General features: G+C 44.4%; 2 protein-coding genes across 8 annotated transcripts in view; both read right to left on the minus strand.

The window, feature by feature from the left end:
- Positions 1-3,236, minus strand: part of LOC121690028 (aminopeptidase O (putative)) — a 52,892-nt gene extending 49,656 nt beyond the window's left edge. The window contains exons 1-4 of one of the 3 annotated variants that reach the window (XM_042070339.1): positions 1,487-3,236; positions 1,221-1,387; positions 929-998; positions 206-544 (exon numbers count right to left, since the gene is read on the minus strand). In XM_042070339.1, coding sequence (XP_041926273.1) covers positions 206-544; positions 929-998; positions 1,221-1,387; positions 1,487-2,250 — 1,340 coding nt within the window. In that variant the 5' untranslated portion in view covers positions 2,251-3,236. Of the gene's footprint in view, positions 1-205; positions 545-928; positions 1,062-1,220; positions 1,388-1,486 lie in introns of all 3 variants that reach the window. The other 2 variants (XM_042070338.1, XM_042070337.1) reach the window with 2 other exon arrangements.
- Positions 3,237-3,767: 531 nt separating this feature from the next.
- The window catches only part of dock8 (dedicator of cytokinesis 8), a 44,424-nt gene continuing 35,628 nt past the window's right edge, over positions 3,768-12,563 (minus strand). For all 5 annotated transcript variants that reach the window (XM_042070334.1, XM_042070332.1, XM_042070331.1 and 2 more), the window contains 12 exons: positions 10,971-11,129; positions 10,619-10,719; positions 10,002-10,194; positions 8,781-8,924; positions 8,553-8,684; positions 7,902-8,036; positions 7,725-7,814; positions 7,374-7,610; positions 6,868-7,011; positions 5,662-5,768; positions 5,212-5,385; positions 3,768-4,913 (listed from right to left, as the gene is read on the minus strand). In XM_042070334.1, coding sequence (XP_041926268.1) covers positions 4,862-4,913; positions 5,212-5,385; positions 5,662-5,768; positions 6,868-7,011; positions 7,374-7,610; positions 7,725-7,814; positions 7,902-8,036; positions 8,553-8,684; positions 8,781-8,924; positions 10,002-10,194; positions 10,619-10,719; positions 10,971-11,129 — 1,668 coding nt within the window. In that variant the 3' untranslated portion in view covers positions 3,768-4,861. The remainder of the gene's footprint in view (positions 4,914-5,211; positions 5,386-5,661; positions 5,769-6,867; positions 7,012-7,373; positions 7,611-7,724; positions 7,815-7,901; positions 8,037-8,552; positions 8,685-8,780; positions 8,925-10,001; positions 10,195-10,618; positions 10,720-10,970; positions 11,130-12,563) is intronic.

Here is a 12,563-nt window from a genome sequence, read left to right on the forward strand (position 1 = left end):
AATCCACCAGAATGTAATCAGAGGGGAAACAAATCCAGGAAAAAACAGCACAGTTTACCTAAATTTAGCCTCCATGACATTACGAATGAACCGAGCAAAAATAAAATAAGATTGTCAGAGGAAGAATATAAACAGAACCACACAGCAGATAAAGCCGAATTTAGGCCACTTCACAGAAGAAAAAAGATAAAACTTGATGACTCACCTCGCCATTCCCAGACTGGAGAACCCTGAGGGGACAATCAGGACGTCCAGGTGAGAGAAAGGGTGGACGCCCAGCACGGCGTGGGCGGCAGCCAGACAGGCGGGCAGGTGAGGCACCACCACAGTTTCCACCTGTGGCAGGAGGCAGGTAGGAGAGAAGACGCGGTGGGGGATGATGGCCTCCTGCCAGGCTTCGGTCAGGGTGAAGCGGCACGGGTAGTCCACGTGAGCGCACATGCTCTGGGCCGGGCCATCAGCAGCGCCCTGGAACTCCTGGTTGGAACCGTGGCACGGCTTCTCCACGCTACTGCAACCCGAGGTGCTCACACCTGGTGTACTGCTACGGAAAGTGTATACTGATTGCATTGTTTGCAAATATATATGAAGAATATCATGAAGTATTCTTGAAACACACTTTCTTGATCCAGTGTTCAGCTTAAACGTCTTCTGAATGTACAACAATGACACCTTTCTGAGTGTCTAATTCTGTGCAATTGTGCACAGATGCATGTAGTAACCTGGATGACATTTCTCCAATAAAACAGATGATAATATAGTTATCAAAGTAATCAAAACATAGTAACTTATGTAGTACTGTATTCCATCTTATTTACAGTTCCATTTACCTTATTTTATGTGCTCATTTTTGTTAAATATACTAATGATCTACCTCCCCAGACATCAAACCTAAAAGTGTGAAGCGTTAAGACACCACAGCCTCTACCTGTTGCTCGACTCAGTGAGGACTGGCACACCAGTGCCAGATTTTGCTTGGGCTTCGTGCCACTGTCCCACTGCCAAGGTAAAAGTGGAGGCAGGCATTGGCATGGTAACATAATAGGCCCAACGTGACAATCCTTGGAAAGAAGAATTAGGACCTTAAAAACTTGGTTTCGACAGCAATGAGACAACACAGGCTTCTCTCTGCAGCCAGAGTCATTTATAAAAAGGACACAGATTCAACAGTAAGGGGATTCATAAAAAAAGGAACCTATTCATATAAAAAGTTTCATTACCGGACTCCTTTTGGACAGGAACCACCTGGTTCTCCCCACTGAGCAGGACTGTGTATTCACCGGGGGCCACAACAGTGGCCTGCCACGTTGACATGGCAACAGGTGGTTCCTGGCATGGGAAGAGGGCCCTGTTGTTGATGGGAGAGCCCATGGTGTACACGCAGCACCTGAGGGAGTGAGCAAACAGACGCAAAGCACCACACTGTAAAACAGCTCTTTCTTGTCCGCACTGGCTCTCTCTGGCCCAAGGAGAGTCTCACACCCACCTGCCATCTTGAGTGTCGGTCCACCTCACCGAGGCCCCCTTGGGTTTGGTCTCGTACCAGATGCGGAGGGCTCGGGGGAAGCCACTTGGCGAGCCAACTCCTCTCTTCCTAAGCTGCAGGCTCCAACGGTCTGTGTGAAAGCTAAGGGCCGCTGCCCCCTGTGGGCAGGGGGCGGTACTGCACTGGAGGTACAAATCATGCTGCTCCTTCCAGCAGGAAGAGGACAGGGCCAGCAGTCTTTCCACCAGCGTGAACGAGAGACATCCTGCTTGAGGAGGCTGCTCGCAGTCATCCAACAGTGCTCTCATGCCTGGCACAGACGCCACATCCACTTCCTCTACCTTTGATACCGACAAGTCGCAGCAGTCCAACACTAAGGTGAACTCATCAGACGCACCTTCCTGCCATGAACGTGCCTCAGTTCCCTCAACATGTTTATGATCACAGGTCTCCACTGTGACTTCTGTCTGACTCGCACCGGCTTGTGGCTGGAGGTGGAGTTGGGGCTCCTGTTTTGGCTGCTCACAAAGAGGGGAGGGAGAGGTGGATTCCCCAGAGGGGGCAGAATCAGGGGTCTCCATGCTCTTCCCTTTGCCAGGCTCGAGGAAGAGAACGATACTGCCACCAATTGTCTTACTCTCAAAGTGAATGGTCAGGTCCAGAACATAGTGTCTGACCAGCATGTGGTTAGTGTTTGCTCGCAGGGGCAGGTCATCTTTGTTGGGATCGAGGTCAGACTCTTCAGCAGACTGCATCTCTGCCATGGTTTATTAGTCTCCTTCTGTTTATTCAGAGTGTAACCTGACCTGTGTGTGCTTGAACCCCTGAAATTATATATTTATCTACAATTATAATTATACATTCATGACTATAACAAAGCAGAGAAATATTTGTTAACACAGTTATGTGAGTATGCTGCTTGCTTATCTACAATGGGCTAGTATTCCTACACCACCACTTCAACCTTAGGCCTAGGCTATTTGTCAACTTGCATTGATACAGTAAGTCATTGCAAACTACTGTGTAATCTACAAGCCTACTTATCATATGATAAAGGCTACAGTAAGTAGGCCTTCAGTGGTTGGTGAAAGATGTAGGATACAAAAAGTATTTTCCCTCTGGTGAAGAATTGAGTGGTCAGGGTCCAGACACTCCCAGTGAATCGGCAGGTGTTAATTGCAGTTATGCCCTGCACATGCAGGTGGGCGACGGGCTCATTCAAGAGATTTACAACCTGCTGCCGAAGAGTCTATGAAGAGCGCTAAATCACTCACTGCCTCAGGTATCCAGCGGCATAAAACACTCGTCCAAAATAGCACGACTTGAGTCGAGCGTTCATGTGTTGATTTTTTGCGCGTATAACTTGGTGTTGCCTTCGTAAATCTGAGTTAAGGGCAAAAACAATTTACATCAAACGTCAAATGGTTCATATTAGCCCTAACACAGTCATTGCACAACATGACGACATATTTTGCTCATGATTTCTTCAATACTTTATTATGGAAAATAAAAAGTCGCTTTAGGATGAAGATGAGTCGTTAAGTTGCTGGAACTCAAACATCCAACTTATCCCGTTTTGACCGTGCAACTACGGCACAAGCTTAGCCTATGCAAAACATCGTCAACTTGTCCTATCTCTACAACATTTCCATTCTACTTAACTGATTAATCATACCCAATAGTAACTTAGGTTAATCGTTCTGCTAAATGCAACTTTGTAACCAACCTTGTCGCTACTCACGAGTGCCCCGTCGAGGTGTAATTACGTCATCTAAGTGCGACAGCCGATTACAGATCACATGCACTGACCAGTTTTCTATTAACATTTCTCTGCGGTGACTGTCCGTTTGGAAAATAATCTCATCCTTAGAAGTAACTTTTGTAAATTAACTTCCTTCAGTCTGAGAACAATACAGTTTGCTCTGCCAGATTGGTTGCATGTCGGTAAAACTGAATTTAAACGTTGAAAATCACTACATAAAATCACTGCAATACAAATTTGGACAAACGGGGAAAAAACATAGGCCTGGGTTACTCACCGAGTTCGGCCTGCTAAAGTTACTGTGTAGGTATTGACCCTAACACATCTCATAACGTGTACTGATTTTATAAGGAAACGTACAACTGAACTAAAAGTATTATACAAACATCCATAGTGATCCATCCATCTTGAATTTCCCCTTGGGGATCAATAAAGTATCTATCTATCTATCTATCTATCTATCTAGTGTATGAAGAAAAAAAATACTAATCTGACCAGTGATCACTCCCACAAATAGAGTCAACTCAGTATTCCAGTATTTATTAATGAATGAAGTGCATTGAATTGCTGCTAAATGAGAAAAACATGTGAAATGTGGAATGTAACAGATGTGGTATGTTGGTACCTTTGCTTTAAACCTAAAAGCTCCAAGATGGACATAACAGTTGTGTGGGAGGCAGATGATAAGCCTTTATAGCAGACAAACAGTTAGACATGAAATAAATCTATAAAAGAATAAAGAAGAATACAATTGAATTTCTCTGCTTAACTACAGCGTTAACTTATATTCCTTTTTTCCATTTTATTTTCACAGAAAAATACGAAAAATAATTTTTCCTCCAAATATTACATCTACAGACACGTTACAAAAGTTATCATATATTTTGATTGATTGACATTCTCTTCCCCCCCCCATGTAGACACCCTTTCAGTTGTCACATACAGATCCTGTGACTGTAATTGTTCAATGTGTTAAATTATTTTAAGAACATCAGTAATCTATTGTATAAAAATGAAAAGAAAATATCAAACCCTTGTGAAATGACCTGACTGGCGGCAAAGACCAGTTTCAATTGTGCAAATTAGCTGAACTGCCAAATCAAAGTTAAACATTAAAAAAAATAATACAAAATGCAAACAGAAATGCCCATATGTTTCATCAATGTCTTTTTCTTTTTCCAGCAACATTTCCAGTACCAGGGCCTTTACACAACACATAAAGGCATTTCAGGATTTAGGAGATTAAACTGCCGATACTTTGTGCTTAAGTCACAGAACAATGACACATATCGGCAAATCCTGTGGCATGTTTTAAATCTACATGAATGGCACCCGCTCACTGTGCAATAAGTCAAGCACGCGGTCAGTGGTGAGAAGCGAGCTCCAGTGTCTATGCCACAGCACAGGTCTTGAGTGGGCTGCGTGTACTGCCACAGCACTTGCACCCCAACAGTTCAGCATGCAGTAAACGTCAGAGGACAGTGTGCACAGAGTTTTCACTGTGTCCCACTGCCTGTCTCTGGAGTCTGGTGTGCCGTGTTGCACTGCGTTAGGGCTTTGAAACGAGGCTGAGCAGATTCAGTGGAGGCAGTCTCCTTGGCAGTCAGTGCACTTCATGAATTGTCCTCTTGGGTTCGACGGAAGCTGCCCCGTTTGCTGATGTCCCTGGAAGGGAAGCAAAAACAGAGAGACAAAACTGAGTGACAAGCAGCAGCAAGCGATCACACGGTGTTAAGGAGAGTGCATGGATTTGTCCCAATCTATGATTGGATTTGTTGCTGTATTGACAGTATGAAAAAAAAAAAAAAAAAATCAGTGGAATGTAAAAATGACTGGCCTCCAGAGTTTACATGCGGAAGTCTGAATTCTGAAAAATGTAGAGACAATTTCTCCTTTTCCACTTTCCTTCTCTAAACACACACAGGTACCATTGGCTCTGTAGCAGTAAACCTGTCAGACCCACCTCTCCATGCGGGGCTTGGATAGGTGGATGGGTTTGTACAGTTCCGGAATCTTCCTCTCCAGCATGGGCCGCAGGTTCTCCCGCAACTTGTTGTAGTTCTTCTTCAGCTCCATCTGGTACTCCTTCTGGTCCGCAGTGATGAGGTGTTTGTTCTTCTCCACGGCCTCCCCACAACTGAGCCAAATCCACAGACACAGACACAGACACAGACACACACAGACACAACATTAGTCTAAACCTTTGATGCTGAAGCCTCCCCACCCCACAACTGAGCAAAAACGACACACACACACACACACACACACACAATACAACATTAGTGTAAACTTCTGCTGCTGAAGTATGGTGTGTGTCCTTTGGGGATTGTCTGATCTTGAGATATATATTTTGGGGGTGTTGTAGTTGAGTATAAACAGCACATACTTTGAAATCCACTAAAAGGAAACTCACCGCATGATGAATTCCTTGAAACACAGACGCAGTTTGTTGTGGTGGCGGTAGAGCTTGGGGTCTGCTGGGATCTCATTCAGAAACACTTGGGCCACCTCCAATGGACCCTATTACATAGACATACCCAGGACAGTTATCACAGTAGAACTCCTTTAGAAGAGGATTTAGAGCTCATATTTGTTCTTATGATTTTGACTATTCATGTTAAAAATGCTCAAAAATCTTCCTGATTATGTTCTGTATCTAAACACATTAAACTTCATTTCAAAACCATTGTAGGGAGAGCCCAGTACTTTATTGTTCAATTGTATATTTTATTATTAATTGTAAATTTTTCAGTGTTGCCAGTTAGTCAAATGATGGCACTGCTTTTCTGTTGCCTTGTGTGGAAAAACTGGGCTGGTCTATGTGGGACAGTGTTTGAGTCACATCTATGTGGGCAGAAACTGTGAGTTAATGTTAAAAAAAAAAAAAAAAAAAAAAAAAACTCCCTGATCACAGTTGCTCTCTCTCCCTGTGCATTCTTAACATGAGTAGAATGCTTTGAATTTCTAATAGCTATGCTAATCACACTTCACTGGGCATCTCAGCGGTATTGAATGATGACTAACACAAGCTCATTAGTTAAGTTGCCGCCTGATTAAAAAAACATCAGATATCAAAGAATTTCCTCAAACAAAATGAGGCCAACATGGGCAGAGTTAATTAACGGCTCTCAACCACCCAGAGAGACTAAAGCGCAAAGCCCATCATGTAGGATCCCAGAGAAAGCTTCACATACTGATCACAGCAGAGATATGTGGGACTGGGTTTTGAGGTTTTGTGTAACAGTGAGAGCATACCACCTATAATAAAACAAGCAGTTTACCGTGTCTTGTTCACAAGCAGGAGCGCTGTGAGGCAAGGGAAAGTTAAGATGATTCCAAGTGCCCTGCGCTTATTGGGGATGGCCCAATATTATATTATTTCATAGTATACAGATTGCATTATTTGAAATATTAACACAGAGTTCAGATGCAGAGTGAAAGAAGTTTACAAGATCAAGTTACCATAGGTCCATAGAGATTTCCAGAGGCTGTTATATTGGGGTTAATTCTGCTAAAACCATGACACTAAACTAGAATCATTGCTTGGACGTAATCACTGAGGAGAATACCGAGTCATGGACACTGTAATGGTGGTGGTGGTGGTGGTGGGGTGTATTACCTGGTTCACAGTTGCACCCACAGAGCCCTGTAGCACCATCTGAAGCATCTTGGCGTCAGGCTGCACCCTGTGGGTGGCCACGGCCAGCTCACGGGTCTTCTTCTGCATGTCCTCTATGGCCACCTCGATGGGGGTCAGGTCAAACTACAAACGGGGACAAGGCAGGTGGACTTAGCCATTTGGGCAGATGGATTTATTTAAAGAAATGCTCAGCAGAGAAAGTGAAAGTGTACATTCATTTTATAGTCTATCTAACCTATAGGCTCATTGATCAATGGATACATTCCAACTACCTCTAAAAAGTTGTAATTTGTATTGCAAAGTTACAATCACACTTTAACTGGAAAAGCTATGTGAAACTCACTCTGAATGTGTGTGTGTGTGTGTGTGTGTGTGTGTGCGTGCGTGCGTGTGCGTGTGTGTGTGTGTGTGTGTGTGTGCGTGCGATATTCACATATACTGTATCTACCCCGACCCCATTCAGGGCCTCAGGCAGGTGGTGTTACCTCGTCTTTCTGGATGACTTGGATACGTGTCTTGATGTAGGGGAAGGAGTGCATGGTGGTGAGGATGGTCTTGCGTTTGTACTGCTCGTTTAGTTCGCCCCGAGGACGGCCGCTCTTGGTGAACGGCGTCGTGTACATGAAGCGCCGCAGGTTGAAGTTCTTCTCGAAGTTGGTCATCCGGTCTTTCATCTCGTAGTCATCGAAGTACGGCTCCACGAAAGTGATCTGGATGTAAGCCTGGGTAAACACAATAAGCATTAACAAAGAACGTCCAGCACAAACATACTTGTTAATGGTATTTACATCTAGTCCAGGTAGAAATTAATTAAACGTTCAACACTTTTTTCCCACCTTGTTTGGGTCCAGTTTGTTCTTGTCAACAGGTGTGGAGTCCTTGATCATTTCCAACACACCATCTCCCATACACTGACTGTAAAAGGACTGCACAGGAAAAAAAGCAGACGGAGAAGTTAACCTCTAATTCTGTGAGAAGCGTAAGCTGGAAACACTAAGCCCAAAGACACTCACCTCTAGTCTGTGGGAGATCTCAGGGAGGTGGGTGATGCCTGGCTCCTTGTAGATGAATTCACGTTCGTCCAGGTCTCCAAACTTGCTGCCGTAAAATCCAACCCTGAAATACGTCCCAAACATCCGCTTGTGTCCCTGTTGGAAAAAAACACCATCCAGATATGAGTACGAGTACTAAACTTGTGTTGTCATAACAACATCATAGCGGATGTCAATCATCAAAAGATGAACTGAAATACTCCGTCACCATTAGGGATGATAATGATCATAGTCGATTAATCTGTTGATTATTTTGTTGATTAATTGAGTCGTTTGATCGATAAAATGTCATAAATGTTGATTTGTATTTCCAAAAGCCCACGATTATGTCCTCAAATGCCTTGTTTCGTCCACACACCTAAGATATGTAGTTAAAATATTACAATTTAAGAAGCTGCAATCAGAGAATTTTGAAGTATTTTCCATACAAATGACACAAATTGTTGACAATTAATTTAGTAGTTGACAATGAATAGAATAATCAATTCATCTCGTAATTATTACTTCTAATAATGGAGTAAACTGAATTCCAATATGGTGGTAGTCTAGATTAAATCGAAGTTCACTATAAATAAAAAATAATACCCTTTATGCAGTTTTTGGTATGCTTGCCTTTTGTATGATGTTGTCGAAGGCTTTCTGAAGTTTGTCATGAGTAGAAGCTAGTCTCCGAAAGTCTCTGTTAGACTCCAGGATGGGAATCATGATCTTGTACACTTCATTTACAGCCTCAAACAGCCCACCCTGCCATATGAGGGGAGAAAACAATAAATAAAAAAGAAATGTTCATTCCAGGACATAGCAGAGTCTCTCTGACCACCTTGCCACTGTGTGACTCACGTTGCTGAAGAGCTCTGCGGCCTGTTCCAGCAGATCCACCAGGCCGACCTCCGTGAAGTAGCGGCCAGAGCAAACACCATCCTCGTCTGGGGACAGCACATCATCGGACACGGCCGACTCCTCGAGCACGTTAGGAGAGAGGTTCTGTGGGGACAAGCAGCCCATGTTCAGTATCTGTATCAATTCACATTAGCCAGTGTCAATCAGAACCAATCATTGCCCTGATAAGATAAATATATACATTTATTTTACAATGAAACCTGAACCTGAAACATCAATAATATAACTTCTAGTATTACTTCATTGTTATTGCTGAGATGAGTGGTCGAAGAATCAGTGACTTAAACACAACAGCGCCATCTTTTGGCTGGGTGGGAACAAGACCACAGGAAAGCTAACACTCAGCTGCACTTCTCAGTGCTTTTGTGCACTGATAATCTCAAACCCTCTCACTCCTGTCTCTGTTCCCTTCTACTCACTGGATCTGTGCAACCACAAATGATGCTGCTTCACTCAGGCACATTGAAAATCAATAAGCAATTGCTGTGTGCAAATATTTGACAAGCAAGACTGTGGTATTTTTGTTTAGATTTCAGGGACACGGAACAGTGCCCAGCAACCGTAGCACAGACCCATAACTGACTCAGTCTGGGAATGCTGAACCAATAGATCTTTGGTTGAAACAACGTTTGTCAGATGTTGGCTATGAATATAGCTGAGGTATGAATCTCAGATTCACCAAATCAATTAAATGTTCTTTTCACACTGTCGGCCAACAGTGTTTATATGCTTGTCAGTACAAACTGGATGAGGACCAAATGGGCCGGCTTCCTGGGCATGGGTCAGGCCTAAACCTAGACTAAACACTTTATTTCAGGAGAGCGCTTCATTGACAATCTCTTCCACTCTCAAGCCTAATCCATGTAGAGGGAACTGCCCCAAATGGGTAAAAAGGGCTCACAGAGTGGATAGAGGAAGCAAATACATGGGAGGAAAGGAAATATAACTAGTTTTATATTAAAAGTCAACATTGTTTATCTAAAGTTTTAGTTAAAGTTGACTGATATTTAGCAGGCGCAGAATCCGGGTGGTTGCCACTGCTCCACCATACCTACTCTGAACCAGGCTGTTTCCCCTTTTTGTGTCCACTGAAGTTGTAGTATAGTATCACAGGAACACCGGCCGCCATGCCGACGGAGAGGGCAGTGGACAGGGGCTTACCTGGAAGGTGACGCTGCCCACGGGCAGGTACTTGTGGTCCTCCAGCATGCTCAGGTATTCGGCCACCAGGGCGGCGGCGTGCACCTGGCACATGGCCGACTCCGTGTAGCACTTCCTGCCGTTGTGCTTCTCCGCCATGTTCTGGAGCCAGGTGAGCCGCAGGTCGGGGGAGGTCTGGTAGCCCTTGGCAATTCTACAGTCAAGATGGACGCCCAACAAACCCAAACAATCAGCCACAGGAGGGTCCAATAGGTCTGTTATATGTACGAAATCTGACATACTTGAGTAAACTTCTTGTGACTTTTACAGAGAAAACTGATTAAGAATTATGGGCCAGCATTTTCCGATCAATACACGTACACTGCTAGCTGCAAGATGGTTTGGTCATTTAAATAGTACCAACTGTTATGTTTAATCATTACTTTTACTTAAAATGCAGGCCATAAAGAGGTCACAAAACAATGGATAAATATTGAAATGATTAAGTAAACACAATATGTGTCTGTGTGTGTGTGTGTGTGTGTGTGTGTGTGTGTGTGTGTGTGTGTGTGTGTGCACGCGTGTCCGTGTATGTGTGTGTGTGTGTGTAGGTGTGTGTGTCTGTGGCATCTCCTCACCTGTACATCAGGTCCATGAGCATCTCTGGGTCCTCCTGGAACTCTTTCATCTTCACAGTGTCTGACAGGATGCGATTGAGGTTCTCCAGCAGTTCATCCACCTGAGGAGGAAAAGGCTTCAGTCCCCAGAGGCTAATGCTCCCTCACAGTACACTACCTTCACTCTCACACACACACAAATAATTTTACTCTTCATTGAGCAAACCGAACCATTCTGATGCTCAAACGTGTATAATATAATTCATATCTCGAGCCTGACTACCATACAGTATCTCATAACACATTTCTAAAAGCGGTCGACCACTTCACTGTTGCCATACAACCTTGGTCCATCCTAGACATCTCATGTCACCTGAGCGGGCAGCTGTGTAGCCTGCATCTCGGTGTCCTCCTCGGCGTAGGCCAGGATGGTGCGGAAGGACCGGCGCAGGTACTCCTCCTGCACGTCCGACGACTTCCCCACCAGGGAGGCCAGCGACATGGTCACCTGCATCTTCACCCTGGAGAAGTTCTGGAGAGATCGTTCCCACAGGTGAGATCATGGCATTCCCATGCACTCTTAGGGCCACAATAAGTGATGTTGTTTATAAACCTGAGGCAAGAGGGTCCATGAGTCACAGGATCTGACACAGACATGAGTTATTTACGGTTTCCTTTGTTATTCACACTTTTTTTTTCTTTTTTTCCCTTTCTGGTGTCCAATGGGGTTTTCTGTCTTAAACTGCTTTTTTTAGAAGTTGCAGTAACTTGCACTTTTCCTCTCTACATGAACCAACTTGCAATGTTAAACTCTCTCTGTACATGCAAACTGTAACAAGGTACATTTGAGCATCCCGACTACAATGTGGCAAACATCTTTCAGCCATGAAAGGACATTAGGACGTTCCAATGCACATGACTGATGGTGCTATACTTAGCTGGCTTCAGGTTATTATAGATTTCAAAATGTTTGGGCAGAGTTGTTTTGAATAGGTTTGCCAATGTAAATATCAGGCTGGTCCAGATTTTGAAAACGAGGGTCATTTTTTCCCTTCTCCTGGGAGAAACCCAGACTCATTCCGCTGCTAACGTCAGCACAGCCATCAATGGATCATCCTAATGGTGCCATTATGGTAAATCGAGCATATAGGAAGGCCACTTGTCTGCGTCCTTGCACTGAGGTCAGCACTCGCCATGCTGGCCGTGAGGGATCAGCGTTTTCCCAGGCAAAATGATTCTGCACTTATCTCTCTTCATCCCTCTATTTACTTCATCCCTCTCTCTGTTTCGTCCGACAGGGGTGAGAGAGAGAGAGAGAGAGAGAGAGAGAGAGAGAGAGAGAGACAGCATTGGGAGATGCTAAAAGTGCTGGGCGAGTGCAACTCAGCGTGTCACTCAGGTGGAGGTTAGGCACCTGTCGATCTCCATCGTTCCTCCAGCCAGTCGGTCAGCCAGAGAGTGACGGGCAGGAAGGCTCAGATGAGGCCCGGGGCAGTAAGCACATTGTTGACAGGTGGTCGGCACTCAGAAACACACTGAAAATATCACCCACTTGCTTTCACAGCAACACACTGTTTTTGCACTCTACCAACTACAATCTTTACTGTGTGTTACAACCAAAACAACAATATCTCAGGCTACTTTTATCTATACTCATTTATACATACACACTGGAGTGTGTGAGAGTGTGTGTGTGTGTTCTCACACTCGCTGAGCCTGAGTTGTATCTCACAATGAGGTAGAGAGTGTGTGTGTGTGCGTGTGTGTTCTTACACTGTATCTCATGATGAGGTAGAGGGTGTGTGTGTGTGTGTGTGTGTGTGTGCTTACACTGGCGGAGCTGTAGCTGTATCTCATGATGAGGTAGAGGGTGTGTTTGTGTGTGTGTGTGTGTGTGTGTGTGTGTGTGTGTGTGTGTGTGTGCTTACACTGGCGGAGCTGTAGCTGTATCTCATGATGAGGTAGA

The sequence above is a fragment of the Alosa sapidissima genome, chromosome 18, assembly GCF_018492685.1.
Source record: "Alosa sapidissima isolate fAloSap1 chromosome 18, fAloSap1.pri, whole genome shotgun sequence".
NCBI classification, from domain to species: domain Eukaryota; kingdom Metazoa; phylum Chordata; class Actinopteri; order Clupeiformes; family Clupeidae; genus Alosa; species Alosa sapidissima.